Below are 16,694 nucleotides of genomic sequence, written 5' to 3'. Positions count from 1 at the left end.
TTGCTGCACAGTAACATCTCATGTAGACAACCCCTTAGTTATTCAGTGTTCTAAGCGTGCTGATTAAATTCCAAATATTTTTGTTGTTTTATAATTTGTAAGTGCTAGCAGCATGGAATGCAAAGCAATATCACTGAATGATGAAGTTAAGCATGCTGATAGTTATTGCCACAGTTTTTTTAGTTGCACTTTTCATGGTTTATGTTAATTTTTTGCAAGTACTAATTTCACATGTTGTTCCTCACTATAAAGGGTTCAGATCTCTCTAAACTAGCAATTTCTCCAGAATGAAAAGTACCCGTATTCAATATTCATACATTATTTGCAATATTCATACACTATTTGCATCAGGGTGATATGAGAAGAAAATATATCTTGATTTATGTATATGGAATTATAATCTTTATAATCTTTTAGCCATTGGAAGTAGCCACCAACCAATTAACATCTCAGCTACAGAAAAAAGGACTTCTGATTTGCATACCACCAGTACATACATTTCAACATCATTCACCAGAGGTGGAGAGAGGACGTTAACGTCTCTAATGAACAGCAGCATATTACCTGATGTAGCAGACAGCTCCACTTCTGACTTAGAAAATACCAAGTCTTCAGATTTACTGCAGCCCTCGTCTCCTGGAGCACAGGCTGGAGGAAGTAATATCTCATCAAGTGACTTCACTGAGCCTTCCACAGAGTCTTTGCTTACACATTCTTCCAAGATCCCAAGTTATTCGTCTTCCCCAAATGATTTTGCAGGTGGGTTTTGTGATTCCCAACTGTTTAATGCACCATTTACAAACAAAAAACAATAAAAAGTACCTCCCATCCCCCAAAACTGAGTCAACCCTTTTTTTTTTTTTAAAGAATCAGTTGCTCTTTAATTCAGACTCATGCTTATCTAACATTCTTATATGCCCCCCGTCACCACAGTATCTGAGCACCACATAGTCTTTAGTGTATTTCTTCTCACAACACCCTTGTGAGGTAAGGAAGGGCTGTTATCCCCATTTTGCTGATGGGGAGCTGAGGCACAGAGAGACTGACTGGTCCAACGTCACCTAGGTAATCTGTGGCAGACCAGGTGTTTGGACTTGGTTCCCCTTATGGTCCTAAGCTAGCACTCTAACAACCTCTGTTTTACACTGCTCTTAATATTTTAATAGCCTTTTTCCCTTTTTAAATCGCAATCCATTTTTTCTTTACAATGCAACCGTTTTTTCTCTGCCAGATTTTGCCACCATTGCCCATGTCCACCTGTGTCATATCCTGCAGGTACTCTCATTATGATATATGGGACTACATGCATTGTAAGATATGACAGTGTAAAATTGGAGATTCAGGCACGTAGTGATTCTGTACCAACTAGCAGGACTGACAAAGGCATGCAACTCTGGATGGCTTACCTTGAAACTATACCTGTGGGTGGTACTTCTAAATACTTCTATAGGTGTTGAATTTCAGTTCCCAACTTCACTGAATTTCATTACCAACTTTGCTTTAGTAGCACATTTTATGGCTTTTTTGAGCCCACTTTTTACAAAAGAGCGAAAGTTTCTAAAGATTCCTGGATATAAAGGCTCGGATTCTCTTCTGTGCTGAGGTCAGTGCAGGACGATGGGAACTAGCATGAAGCAATTTACACCTCCCTGATTTGCATGGTGTGTTGGCCCTGACACATAAGCATAAATTAGAACATTTTAGGGACTGCTCTAACTTACACTACCTGACTTTCACCTTATTGGACAATAAGCCTATCGAGAATTATGCCCTGTCAGACCCCCTGGCCATTCCCAATATGACTCCAATACTCCACCTTCCAGGATGTGTGTGAGGGGTAGTTGGTGTAGAAGCCAGCTGTGCCAACTGAGGACTCCCCTATGCCTGCGGAATTTTCTGCTGGCCATTAAGGGGCAGATCCGTCACTCTCTGTTACCTTTCTGCTTTAGATCAGCCACAGGAATCAATCTAAGTGATAGATTTCACTCAATAATTTTCTTTTAAGAAATTATCAATTTCTAAAGACTGAAAAGTTTCCACGTTTATTTTCATATGCCTTTTATATATATATCAATGAATGTGTTGTTAAGCTAACAGTGTAAGACAGTGTACCACATTTTATGAGTGTACAAAAGTGCCAGCTACTTGACTGGCTTGGTTCATAATTTATAATAATTCTAATGCATTATTCCTACTGTTAGGTACTTACTGTGTCAGCATTTTTGGAGAGACCTGCTTATAAAAATTGCAATCAGTAGAAAAGATTTGGTTTTTTTTTAATGCACAATGATTAATACCCCACTGATTTTATTCTTCATTATAAGCCATATTCATTGCATAGCTTAATTTAAGTTAGAGTTAAACTTTGGATTTATTATTTATTTATTTTGGGCAAAATGGATTATAGAACTTGCAAATCAATTTTCATTTGTCCACATTGAATTTAATTTCTATCTTTTAATCCTGTTTTAGCCATAGTACGTAGCAACCAAGCAATTAGCAGCTCAGCTACAGAAAAAAGAACTTCAGTTTTACACACCATCACTCCATATATTTCAACAACATTGATCAAAGGTGGTGAGAGGACATTAAGATCCCTAACAAACGGCAACGTATCACCTGATGCAGCAGAAAGCTCCACTTCTAATTTAGAAAATACGAAGTTTTCTGATTTAACCCAGGCTTCAACCGCTGTAGCACAGGCTGGAAGAAGTAATACCTTATCAACTGACTTCACTGACCCTTCAACAGAGGCGTTGCTTACACATTCTTCCAAGAGCTCAAGTTATTTGTCTTCACCAAATGATCTTGCAGGTGGGTTTTGTGATTCCACAGTTGGTTCGTGCACCATTAAAAAAAATTGTAAAAAGGGCCTCCCACCAACCAAATATTGAGTCAAACTCTTTTTTTAAAGGAATCGGTTGTTTTTTTAACTCAGAATTATACCAATCAAAATTACTTATATGACCCTCTGTTACCATAGTATCTGAGTGTATGAAAATGGACCACATCTTCTTAACGGGACAGTGCCTACCACCTGGCTAGTTTGGGCCAAGCTTCATTTATAATCATTTTAATGTATCATTCCAAGTCTAATGAAATTCATTCTGGTCCGTACCTTCCACCCTTGGAGAGTCCTTCTTATGAAAGTTTAAATCAATAGAAATTGTATTGTTTTTTAAAGACCCTGTGATTTATACACAGCTTGTTGTTCTTGATCTCGTTTTTATAAGCCAAATTCATCCCATATTTAACTCCCTTTAAATTGATGGAATGATATGTGGGACATAATTGGTTCTGTATTTCAGGACAAAATTATTGTGGACCTCAAAAATCCAGTCACATATGGGAATATCAAATTTAATTTCCGTTTTTAAATCCCATTTTAGCTATTGGAAGTAGCCACCAACCGATTAACATCTCAACTACAGAAACAAGGACTTCTGATGTGCATACTTCCAGTACCTATATTTCAATGACATTCACCGCAGGCTCAGAGAGGACCTTAACGTCTCTAACAAACAGCAGCAGCACATTGCCTGATGCAGCAGAAAGCTCCACTTCTAATTTAGGAAATATCAACTCTTCAGATTTACCCGAGCCCTCATCTGCTGTAGCCCAGGCTGGAGGAAATAATATCTCATCAAGTGATTTCACTGAGCCTTCCACGGAGCCTTTGCTTACACATTCTTCCAAGATCCCAAGTTATTCATCTTCCCCAAATGATCCTGCAGGTGGGTTTTGTGATTCCCCAGTTGGTTAGTGCACCATTCAAAAAAATGATAAAAAGAGCCTCCCACCCACCAAATTCTTTTTTAAGGAATCAGTTTTTTCAACTTAGAATTATACCAATCAAAATTACTTATATGACCCTCTGTTACCATAGTATCTGAGTGATCCATCAACATAAGTTAGAGAAGTTGAGAGGCTACTCCAGCTTACACCAGCTGGCTATCTCCCAACTGAACCATAAGCTTATTGAGAATTATAATGCAGGCATGCCCTGTCCTGTCCCCACCTCAGCCCCAATGTGCTTCCACTACTCCACTTTCCAGGCAGGGTATGACGGGCAGTTGAAGTAGAAGCTTTCTGTGCCAGTTGAGAGATCCCCTACACCGGAAGAATTTTCTTCTGGCCAGTTAGGGCCAGAATCCATCACTCTTTGCCTGAACTGGGTGAAATTTTTCTGACCAAAAGTTTTTTTTCTGTGAAAAATGAAGATGTGGTGATACTGAAATGTGTTGTGATTTCATGTCACTTCCACCAAATTCTTCAGGTGAAAAACCGCAACAAAAAGTATTAAAAAAAAAAAAAAAGTCAAAACATTCCTTTTGACATTTTGGAAATGAATTGTTTTAATTTTTCAGTTTGCTATGACTTTATTTAGAAATATCCTTCAATTTTATTTTAAAAAGCAAAAATATTTTAAAAGTACTTGAAATCAAAATGAAACTTTTTTTTTGATGGAAATGAATTTTTTTAACTTTTCGTTTCACCAAAAATTTGTGTTTTCAATGCCAAATTTAGTTTTTGGGGGTGTTTTCTTGGGGGGGGAGGAAGGCGGTGGGGGAAGGGGGTGTTGGAATTGCCAGAGACCTAAAAAGTCTGTTTTTCATAGAGCTCTCTGTGCAACCTTTCTCCTCTGGAACAACTACAGGAATTTAAGCCACAGGTTTCACTCAGTAATTTTCTTTTAAGTAATATCCATTTTCTAAAGACTGAATAACTTCCAGGTTTGTTTTCCCACGCGGTGTCTATATGTATCAATAAATAAGTGTTATTAAACTAACAATGTACGAAAATGGATCACATCTGCTTAACGGGAGAGTGCCTACCACCTGGCTAGTTTGGGCCATGCTTTATTTATAATCATTTCAATGCGTCATTCCAAGTCTAATGAAATTCATTCTGGTCCGTACCTTTCACCATTGGGGAGTCCTCCTTATGAAAGTTTCAATCAGTTTTCAATCAGAAAATATATTGTTTTTAAATACCCTGTGATTTATACACAGTTTGTTGTTCTTGATCTCGTTTTTATAAGCCAAATTCATCCCATATTTAGCTCCCTTTAAATTGATGGAATGATATGTGGGACATAATTGGTCCTGTATTTCAGGGCAAAATTATTGTGGACCTCAAAAATCCAGTCACATATGGGAATATCAAATTTAATTTCCATTTTTAATCCCATTTTAGCTATTGGAAGTAGCCACCAACCGATTAACATCTCAACTACAGAAACAAGGACTTCTGATGTGCATACTTCCAGTACCTATATTTCAATGGCATTCACCTCAGGCTCAGAGAGGACCTTAACGTCTCTAACAAACAGCAGCACATTGCCTGATGCAGCAGAAATCTCCACATCTAACTTAGGAAATATCAACTCTTCAGATTTACCCGAGCCCTCAACTGCTGTAGCCCAGGCTGGAGGAAATAATATCTCATCAAGTGATTTCACTGAGCCTTCCACGGAGCCTTTGCTTACACATTCTTCCAAGATCCCAAGTTATTCGTCTTCCCCAAATGATCTTGCAGGTGGGTTTTGTGATTCCCCAGTTGGTTAGTGCACCATTCAATAAAATGATAAAAAGAGTCTCCAACCCACCAAATATTGAGTCAAACTCTTTTTTAAAGGAATCAGTTGTTTTTTTTGACTCAGAATTATACCAATCAAAATTACTTATTTGACCCTCTGTTACCATAATATCTGAGTTGTCCGTCAACATAAGTTAGAGAAGTTGAGGGGCTACTCCAGCTTACACCAGCTGGCTATCTCCCAACTGAACCATAAGCTTATTGAGAATTATAATGCAGGCATGCCCTGTCCTGCCCCCTCCCCAGCCCCAATGTGCTTCCACTACTCCACTTTCCAGGGGGGTATGATGGGCAGTTGAAGTAGAAGCTTTCTGTGCCAGTTGAGAGATCCCCTACACCAGAAGTATTTTCTTCTGGCCAGTTAAGGCCAGAATCCATCACTCTTTGCCTGAACTGGGTGAAATTTTTCTGACCAAAAGTTTTTTTCTGTGAAAAATGAAGATGTGGTGATACTGAAATGTGTTGTGATTTCATGTCACTTCCACCAAATTCTTCAGGTGAAAACCCCCAACAAAAGTACAAAAAAAAAGTCAAAACATTCCTTTTGACATTTTGGAAATGAATCGTTTTAATTTTTCAGTTTGCTATTTATTTAGGAATACTTCATTTAGGAATATCCTTCAATTTTATTTTAAAAAACAAAAATATTTTAAAAGTACTTGAAATCAAAATGAAACTTTTTTGTTTGATGGAAATGAATTGTTTTTACTTTTTGTTTCACCAAAAATATGTTGTCTTTTCAACGCCAAATGTGGCTTTTTGGGGTTGTTTTTTTTGAGGTGGGCGGAGGGTTTGGAATTGCCAGAGACCTAAAAAGTCTGTTTTTCATAGAGAGTTCTCTGTGCAACCTTTCTCCTCTGGAACAACTACAGGAATTTAAGCCACAGGTTTCACTCAGTAATTTTCTTTTAAGTAATATCCATTTTCTAAAAACTGAATAACTTCCAGATTTGTTTTCCCACGCAGTGTCTATATGTATCAATAAATAAGTGTTATTAAACTAACAATGTACGAAAATGGATCACATCTTCTTAACGGGAGAGTGCCTACCACCTGGCTAGTTTGGGCCATGCTTTATTTATAATCATTTCAATGCATCATTCTAAGACTAATGAAATTCATTCTGGTCCGTACCTTTCACCATTGGAGAGTCCTTCTTATGAAAGTTTCAATCAGTAGAAAATACTTTTTTTAAATACCCTGTGATTCATACACAGCTTGTTGTTCTTGATCTTGTTTTTATAAGCCAAAGTCATCCCATATTTAGCTCCTTTTAAATTGATGGAATGATATGGACCAAATTGGTCCTGTATTTCAGGGCTAAATTATTATAGAACTCACAAAACCAATCAGATTTGGGCATATGAAATTTAATTTCTATCTTTTCATCCCACTTTAGGTATTGGAAGCAGCCACCAACCAATTAGCATCTCAGCTACAGAAACAAGGACGTCTGATGCGCATACTTCCAGTACCTATATTTCAACGACATCCATCAGAGGTGAAAAGAGGACATTAAGGTCTCTAACCTACAGCAGCACCTTGCCTGATGTGGCAGACAGCTCCACTTCTTACTTAGAAAATACCAAATCTTCAGATTTACCGCAGCCCTCGTCTTCTGTAGCCCAAGCTGGAGGAAGTAATATCTCATCAACTGATTTCACTGAGCCTTCCACGGAGCCTTTGCTTACACATTCTTCCAAGATCCCAAGTTATTCATCTTCCCCAAATGATCTTGCAGGTGGGTTTTGTGATTCCCCAGTTGGTTAGTGCACCATTCAAAAAAATGATAAAAAGAGCCTCCCACCCACCAAATTCTTTTTTAAGGAATCAGTTTTTTCAACTCAGAATTATACCAATCAAAATTATTTATATGACCCTCTGTTACCATAGTATCTGAGTGGTTCATCAACATAAGTTAGAGAAGTTGAGGGGCTACTCCAGCTTACACCAGCTGGCTATCTCCCAACTGAACCATAAGCTTATTGAGAATTATAATGCAGGCATGCCCTGTCCTGCCCCCTCCCCAGCCCCAATGTGCTTCCACTACTCCACTTTCCAGGCAGGGTATGACGGGCAGTTGAAGTAGAAGCTTTCTGTGCCAGTTGAGAGATCCCCTACACCAAAAGAATTTTCTTCTGGCCAGTTAAGGCCAGAATCCATCACTCTTTGCCTGAACTGGGTGAAATTTTTCTGACCAAAAGTTTTTTTCTGTGAAAAATGAAGATGTGGTGATACTGAAATGTGTTGTGATTTCATGTCACTTCCACCAAATTCTTCAGGTGAAAAACCCCCAAAAAAGTATTAAAAAAAAAGTCAAAACATTCCTTTTGACATTTTGGAAATGAATTGTTTTAATTTTTCAGTTTGCTATGACTTCATTTAGAAATATCCTTCAATTTTATTTTAAAAAGCAAAAATATTTTAAAAGTACTTGAAATCAAAATGAAACTTTTTTGTTTGATGGAAATGAATTGTTTTTACTTTTTGTTTCACCAAAAAAGTGTTGTCTTTTCAACGCCAAATGTGGTTTTGGAGGGGCGTGGAGTTTGGAGGGCGCGGAGGGTTTGGAATTGCCAGAGACCTAAAAAGTCTGTTTTTCATAGGTTTCAGAGTAGCAGCCGTGTTAGTCTGTATTCGCAAAAAGAAAAGGAGTACTTGTGGCACCTTAGAGACAAACAAATTTATTTGAGCATAAGCTTTCGTGAGCTACAGCTCACTTCATCGGATGCATCTCACGAAAGCTTATGCTCAAACAAATTTGTTAGTCTCTAAGGTGCCACAAGTACTCCTTTTGTTTTTCATAGAGCTCTTTGTGCAACCTTTCTCCTCTGGAAGAACTACAGGAATTTAAGCCACAGATTTCACTCAGTAATTTTCTTTTAAGTAATATTCATTTTCTAAAGACTGAATAACTTCCAGATTTGTTTTCCCACGCAGTGTCTATATGTATCAATAAATAAGTGTTATTAAACTAACAATGTACAAAAATGGATCACATCTGCTTAACGGGAGAGTGCCTACCACCTGGCTAGTTTGGGCCATGCTTTATTTATAATCATTTCAATGCATCATTCTAAGACTAATGAAATTTATTCTGGTCCGTACCTTTCACCATTGGAGAGTCCTTCTTATGAAAGTTTCAATCAGTAGAAAATATATTATTTTTTAAATACCCTGTGATTTATACACAGCTTGTTGTTCTTGATCTCGTTTTTATAAGCCAAATTCATCCCATATTTAACTCCCTTTAAATTGATGGAATGATATGTGGGACATAATTGGTCCTGTATTTCAGGGCAAAATTATTGTAGACCTCACAAAACCAATCAGATTTGGGCATATGAAATTTAATTTCTATCTTTTCATCCCACTTTAGGTATTGGAAGTAGCCACCAACCAATTAGCATCTCAGCTACAGAAACAAGGACTTCTGATGCGCATACTTCCAGTACCTATATTTCAACGACATCCATCAGAGGTGAAAAGAGGACATTAAGGTCTCTAACCTACAGCAGCACCTTGCCTGATGTGGCAGACAGCTCCACTTCTTACTTAGAAAATACCAAATCTTCAGATTTACCGCAGCCCTCATCTGCTGTAGCCCAGGCTGGAGGAAATAATATCTCATCAGGTGACTTCATTGAGCCTTCCACAGAGTCTTTGCTTACACATTCTTCCAAGATCCCAAGTTATTCATCTTCCCCAAATGATCTTGCAGGTGGGTTTTGTGATTCCCAACGGGTTAGTGCACCGTTTACAAACATAAAACAATCATAAGAACCTCCCACCCCCCAAAATCAGAGTCAACCTTTTTTTTTTTTAATAGAATCAGTTGCTCTTTAACTCAGACTCATACCTACCAAAGGTCCTTATATTCCCCCGCTGTTACCATAGTATCTGAGTGCCTAACAATCTTTAACGTGTATATCCTCACAACACCCCGGCAAGGTAAGGATTATTATCCCCATTGTACAGATGGGGAACTGAGGCACAGAGATGCTAAGTGACTTACCCATAAATCATACAGGAAGTCTGTGGTAGAGAAGGAAACTTAAGCCAGGTCTCTCAAGTCCCGACCTAGCATTGTAGTCCCCGGACCATATTACCCATCTACACTGCTCTGATCATTTTAATCACTTTCATTAAAAAAAAGTAGTAATCTGTGTATTTCTCTACAATATCACTATTTTTTCTCTGCCAGATCCTGCCACCATTGCTCATGTCCAGCAGTACCATGCCTTGCAAGTACTCCCTTTACGCTGAATGAGACTACTTGCAGAGGAGGGTATTACTCAGTGTGAGTAAGAGGGGAAATCAGGCCCTTAGGGATTCTTTACCTACTAGCTGGATTAGCAAGGCATTCAATTTTGCTAATTTATACTTACACTGTACCTGTGGGCTGTACCTCTAAATATTTCTAGAGTTGTTGAATTCCAGTTCAAAAGTCATTGACTGAAACCTTCAATAACTTCACTGCATTTCAATACAAACTTTGCTTTAGTATCATCTTTGATGGCTTTAAGCCCATTTTTTACAGACAGATTCCAACGTTTCTTAAGATTTCTGAATGTAAAGGCTCAGATTCCTGTGCTGAGTTCTGTGTGGTACAGGAGGCAGGCAATTTCCAAGGAGCAAGTTGCACTTCCCTGATTTTCTTGGTGCCTTTGTACTGGGCCTGGCCCATTGGCATAAGTTAAAGCACCTTTGAGTTGCTCTAATTTATACCAGCTGGCTATCTCCCTGTGGGACCATAAGCCTATCTAGAATTGGTGTAATGGTGTAATGCCCTGTCCTGCCCCCTTGCCATTCCTAATGTGCCTCCAAAACTCTACCTTCCAGACTGTGTGTGAGGGGCAGTTGACATAGAAGCCAGCTACGGCAGCTGAGAGCTCCCCTGTGGCCATAGGGCTAACTTCCATCGCTCTGTCTGCCTGAACTAGGCAAAATTATAAAAAAGTCAAAATATTTCATTTTGATATTTTTTAAATAAATTGTTTTCATTTTTTGGTTTGAAATGACTTTTCATTTAGAAATCTCCTTCAATTTTTTATTTTTTTTAAATGCAAAAATATTTTTAATGTATTGATATCAAAATAAAACTCTTGTTCGACTGAAATTCATTTTTTAACTTTTCAATTCGCCTAAAATTTCAAATCATTTTGTTGTTTGGTCAACCCAAAACTTTGGCTTTGGTTTTTGGGGTTTTTTTAATTGCCAGACAGCTAAAAAATCTGTTTTTCCACAGAGCTCAAATCTCTAAAACCTTTTTCCACTGGAACAACTAGTGGAATCTAAGCCACGGGTTTCACTCAGTAATTTACTTTTAAGTAATTATCATTTTCTAAAGACTGAATAATTTCCGGATTTATTTTCCCATGCAATGTGTATATGTATCAATAAGTGTTACACTAAAAATGTAGGAAAGTGGATCACATCTTCTTAATGGGAGAGTATCTACCACCTGGCTAGTTTGGGTCATGGTTTATTTATAATCATTCTAATGCATCATTCCAAGTCTAATGAAATTCATTGTGGTCTGTACCTTTCATCCTTGGAGAATCCTTCTTATGAAGGTTTGAATCAATAGATAATATATTGTTTTTTAAATACCCAGTGATTTATACACAGCTTGTTGTTCTTGATCTCATTTTTATAAGCCAAATTCATCCCATATTTAGCTCCCTTTAAATTGATGGAATGATATGTGGGACATAATTGGTCCTGTATTTCGGGGCAAAATTATTGTAGACCTCACAAATCCAATCAGATTTGGGCATATGAAATTTAATTTCTATCTTTTCATCCCACTTTAGGTGTTGGAAGTAGCCACCAACCAATTAGCATCTCAGCTACAGAAACAAGGACGTCTGATGCGCATACTTCCAGTACCTATATTTCAACGACATCCATCAGAGGTGAAAAGAGGACATTAAGGTCTCTAACCTACAGCAGCACCTTGCCTGATGTGGCAGACAGCTCCACTTCTTACTTAGAAAATTCCAAGTCTTCAGATTTACCGCAGCCCTCGTCTTCTGTAGCCCAGGCTGGAGGAAATAATATCTCATCAGGTGACTTCACTGAGCCTTCCACAGAGCCTTTGCTTACACATTCTTCCAAGATCCCAAGTTATTCATCTTCACCAAATGATCTTGCAGGTGGGTTTTGTGATAACTGGTTATTGCACAGTAATAAAAAAAGATAAAAAGAACCCTTCACACCCAGAAAACTCAGTCAACCCGTTTTTTAAGGAATCAGACGCTCTTTAGTAACTCAAACCCAGCAAAGGCCATAGAGTCAGAGTTTAAGGCCACAGGAACCACTAGATCATTAAGTCTGACCTCCTGTTTATCACAGGCCACCAACAGCACCAAGCATCTGCCCACTTAACCTGATGACAGAAACGAGACCACAGTATTACAGCCCACAGGATACTAGACTATTATGTGCCACAGGCAGAGGATAGGAGGGACTGAGGTGCACAGGTCCTTATATTGCCTCTGTTATCTTGGTATCTGAGCACCTAACAATCTTTAATGTATTTTTCCTCACAACAGCCTTGTGTGTCAGGGAAGTACTATTATCCCCATTTTACAGATGGGAAATGGAGACACAAAGAGATCTGTTAAAGGCACACAGGGAGATTTGTAGCAGAGCTGGGACTTGACCTCAGGCTTCCCAAGTCCCAAGCTAGCACTCTACCAGCTGGACCAGCCTTCCCTTCTAGCACGGAGCTTAATATTTTATTTGCTTGAAAAAAAGCCATTTTTTCTCTACAATGACACCATTTTTTCCTCTGCCAGATTTTGCCCCCATAGCTCACATCCAACAGTGCTGTGCCCTGCAAGTAGTCCCATTATGCTGAATGGGAATGCTTGCAGAGGAAAGTTTTACTCAGTGTAAGGGGGAAGATTCAGGCCCTTAGTGACTCATGACCAACCAGTGGGATAGGAAAAGGCATGCAATCTTGATAGTTTACATTTAAACTGCACTTGTGGACTGTACTTTTAAATATTTCTGTAGGTACTGAATTTCAGTCATCAACTTCAGTGCTCCAACTTTGCTTTCGTAACACCCTTTATGTCTTTTTGAGCCCACTTTTTATAGAGATGTTAACATGTCTAAAGATTCCTGATTATACAGGCTGAAATTCCTGAGCCAAGATCTGCTCAGCATAGGAGGAGGAGAAATTTCTTTGGATCAGTGTTACATCTTCCTCATTCTCCTATGCATGTGCACTGGCCCAGGCCCATCAGCATAACTTAGAGCAGTTTAGGGCTATGGAACCATAACTCTCCTGAGAATTGATGTAGATAAGGTATGCCCTGCCCCCTTGCTAGCCCCAGAATGCATCCAGTACTCCACCTTCCAGAATGCTTTTGAGGGGCAGTTGGTGAAGAAGCCAGCTGAGACCTTCCCTTCACCAAGGGAATTTTCTGCTGGCCATTTAGGTCAAGTTCCAGCATTCTTTGCCACTTTCCTCGTCTGCATCAGTCACTGGAATCTAAGCCACAAGTTTCACTGAATTGTTTTCTTTTAAGTTATCATTTTCAAATGTCCAGGTTTGTTTTTACATACGTACGTACGTGTGTGTGTGTGTGTGTATATATATACACACACACAATCAGTTTATAAGTGTTGTTGAAGTAACAACATGGGAAAGTGGACCACATCTTTTTGGTGTAGGAGAGTGCCCGCTACCTGACTAGTTTGAGTCACACTTTGATTATAATGATTTGTAGACATTATTCAAGCTCTAGTGATACTCATTTTGTCTATAACCTTCATCCTCCGAGAGTTCTGTTTATAAAAGTTTCAATCAATAGAAAATATTTTATTTTAAATACACAATGATCTATACACAACTATTTTTCTTGATCTATTCTTTATCAACCAAATTCATCTCATGTGTAGCTCCATTTTAGTTAATGGATTTATTTGGTCCTGTATTTCAAGCAAAATTATTATACAATTCACAAATCCATTCTGAGTTAATGTAATTTCCACCTTTGGATACCATAGCTCCCATTGGACATAATTATTAGTACCTTAGCCGCTCAAATAAAGGAAAAACAATTTCCAGTCCTTGTACTGACATTATTTCTACAGTTTAAAAATTTTTGTAAGTGCCAGTAGCATGCAATGCAAAGCAGTGTAACCAGATGGTGAATTTAAGAATGCGGCTTGTTAGTCCCACAGTTATTTTTTGGTGGCACTATTCATGGCTCTAATATTCTTTTTTGCAAATAGTAATTTCAGGGGTTACTGAATATGAAGTGTACATGTCTTTCCAAAGCAGCATTTTCTCAGGACTGAAACTTACCCTGTTTTAATATTCATACATGCACTGTATTCATGTGTGTTCTGTTGGAAGAAAACTCATTCATGTGTTTGGATTTATGCATATGAAATTCTATTTTTTCTTTATCATATTTTAGCTGTGGAAAGTAGCCACCAACCAATTAGCATCTCAGCTACAGAGAAAAGGACTTCTGATTTGCATACCACCAGTACTTACATTTCAGCGACATTCACCAGAGGAGGAGAGAAGACGTTCAGGTCCCTAACAAACAGCAGCCCATCACCTGATGCAGCAGAAAGCTCTACTTCTATCTTAGAAAATACTGAGTCTTCAGATTTACCCCAGCCCTCATCTTCTGTAGCAGAGACTGGAGGAAGTAATATCTCATCAAGTGACTTCACTGAGCCTTCAACAGAGCCTTTGCTTACACATTCTTCCAAGATCCCAACTCATTCGTCGTCATCAAATGATCTTGCTGGTGAGTTTTGCAATTCCCAACTGGTTATCGTACAGTTTAAAAAACAATAAGAAAGAACCTCCCAACCCCAAAAACTAAGTCAACCCTTTTCATTAAAGAATCAGTTGCTCTTTAACTCAGACTTATACCTTTGAAAGGTCCTTATATGGCCTCTAATACTATCGTGTCTGAGCGCCTAACACTCTTTAATGTATTTATTCTCCCAACACCCTGGTGAGGTAGCTGAGCGCTGTTATCCCCGTTTGACCGATGCGGAACTGAGGCAGTGAAAAACCAAGTGACTTGTCTAAGATAAGACAGGAAGTTTGCAGAAGATCAGGGAACTAAATATGGGGGTCCCAAGCTAGCACCATAACCCTGGACCAACCTTCTCTTCTAGCATTGCTCTGAATATTTTAATCACTTTAAAAAAATAGTAACCCATTTTCCCCCTCTACAATGGTATTTTTTTCTCTGCCAGATTCTGGAACAATTGCTCATATCCAGCAGTGCCATACCCTGCAAGTACTCCCATTATACTGAATGGGATTACATGTATTGTAAGATATTAGTGTGAATAAGAGAGGAGATTCAGGCCGTTAGGGTATTGAAAACCTGCGGCTGGCCTGTGCTGGCTAACTCAGGCTTTCAGGGCTTGGGCTAAGGAGCTGTTTAATTGCAGTGTAAACATTCGGGCTTGGGCTGGAGCCCAGGCTCACAGGCGCCCCAAAGTGGGAGGGTCCCAGACCTTTGCTGCATCCTGAGCCCAAACATCTACGCTGCAATTAAACTCCTGTGAGCCTGAGTCAGCTGGTATGGGCCAGCCACAGGTGTCTACCTGCAGTGTAGACATACCTTTAGGGATTCTTTACCAACTAGCTGGACTGTAGAGGCATACAATCGGTACTGCTTAGATTTAAACTGTACCTGTAGACTGTACCTCTATTTCTATATGTATTGAATTCCAATGACTATCTTCACTGAATTTAATTACCAATTTTGTTTTAGTAACCCCTTTTATGGCTTTCGGAGCCTGCATTTTACAAAGAGATGCCCAAACTTCTGAAGATTTCTGAATATAAAGGCTCAGATTCCTGTGCTGAGGTCTGCTTAGTGCAGGAGGAAGGGAACAAGCAGAGATCAAGTTACACCTCCCTGATTCTCATGGTGCATTTGCACTGGCCCTGGCCCATAGGCATAAGTTAGATCAGCTTAGGGGCTGCTCTAACTTACACCAGCTGGCTATATCCCTATGGGATCATAAGTCTACAAAGAATTGGTATAGTACAGGCATGTTCTGTCCTTTTCCCTCATATGTCCCAGCATGCCTCCAATATTCCACCTTTCAGGTGTGATGGGCAGTTGGTGTAGAAGCCAGTTATGCCATCTAATAGCTCCCTGCGCAAATGGAATTTTCTGCTGGCCATTGTGTTGCCAGGATCCAACTCTCTGCTACCTTTCTCCTCTGGAACAGCTAGAGGAATCTAAGCGGTAGGTTTTAATGAATGATTATCTTTTAAATAATTATAACATTGTAAAGAGTGAATAATTCCAGATTTGTTTTCAGGTGTGTGTGTGTAAAGAAGTATTGTTGTTCTGCTCAACATGTGCATATAAAAACTTTAATTTTCAGATTTTAATTCCTTTTCAGGAGTTGGAAGTAGCCATCAATCAGTTACAATTTCAGATAGAGAAAAAGGGATTTCCAGTTCTCCTACTCATAGTACGTACGTGTCAACAACATTCACCAGAGGTGGGGAGAGGACATCCCAATCTCAAACTCACAGCAGCACATCGACTGCGGCAACAGAAATCACCACTCATAATATAGACGCAGCCAAGTCTTCAGATTCAACCCAGTTCTTATCTTCTGTATCACAGGCTGGAGGTTTCAATATCTCATCAAGTGATGCCAGTTTCACGGAGCTTTCCACCGAGTCTTTGCTTACACATTCTTCCAAGAGCTCAACGTTGACTTTACCAAATGATACACCCAGTGAGTTTTCTGAACTCAAAAATCTCATTTTGATAAGAAAAACATTCTCTCCCACTCCTCCCCAATGTGGGTTATACGTACTATTCTTGCTAACAAATTCAAAGCTACTGCAGTTGCCAGGCGCAATATCTGTAAGCAGTAATGATTCTCTTCAATGAGATCACCTACCCTGCATTTGGTATTTAACAGTAATCTAACAGTGTAGGAAAGTGGACCATGTCGTCTTAGTGTAGGAGACTGTTCACTTCCTGACTAGTCCAGGTCATACAAGTACTTCTACTGCATCATTCCAACTCTACTGACACACATTGTGTCAATACCTTTCATCCTCAGAAAGTCCC

The 16,694-nt window shown here is 39.0% G+C and overlaps 1 protein-coding gene across 1 annotated transcript in view; it reads left to right on the top strand.

Annotated features, from left to right (window-relative positions):
* HEG1 (heart development protein with EGF like domains 1) overlaps positions 1-16,694 on the top strand; it is a 90,294-nt gene that overhangs the window by 36,362 nt on the left and 37,238 nt on the right. Inside the window, exons 5-13 of the mRNA XM_074967227.1 lie at positions 418-759; positions 2,473-2,814; positions 3,390-3,734; positions 5,197-5,538; positions 6,998-7,339; positions 8,978-9,319; positions 11,415-11,756; positions 14,037-14,378; positions 16,009-16,353. Of these exons, the coding sequence (XP_074823328.1) occupies positions 418-759; positions 2,473-2,814; positions 3,390-3,734; positions 5,197-5,538; positions 6,998-7,339; positions 8,978-9,319; positions 11,415-11,756; positions 14,037-14,378; positions 16,009-16,353 (3,084 nt within the window). The remainder of the gene's footprint in view (positions 1-417; positions 760-2,472; positions 2,815-3,389; positions 3,735-5,196; positions 5,539-6,997; positions 7,340-8,977; positions 9,320-11,414; positions 11,757-14,036; positions 14,379-16,008; positions 16,354-16,694) is intronic.

Source organism: Natator depressus, chromosome 11 (genome assembly GCF_965152275.1).
Source record: "Natator depressus isolate rNatDep1 chromosome 11, rNatDep2.hap1, whole genome shotgun sequence".
NCBI lineage: Eukaryota > Metazoa > Chordata > Testudines > Cheloniidae > Natator > Natator depressus.
The sequence above is the reverse complement of the archived record's forward strand: the minus strand, read 5'-3'. Positions and strand labels throughout refer to the sequence as shown.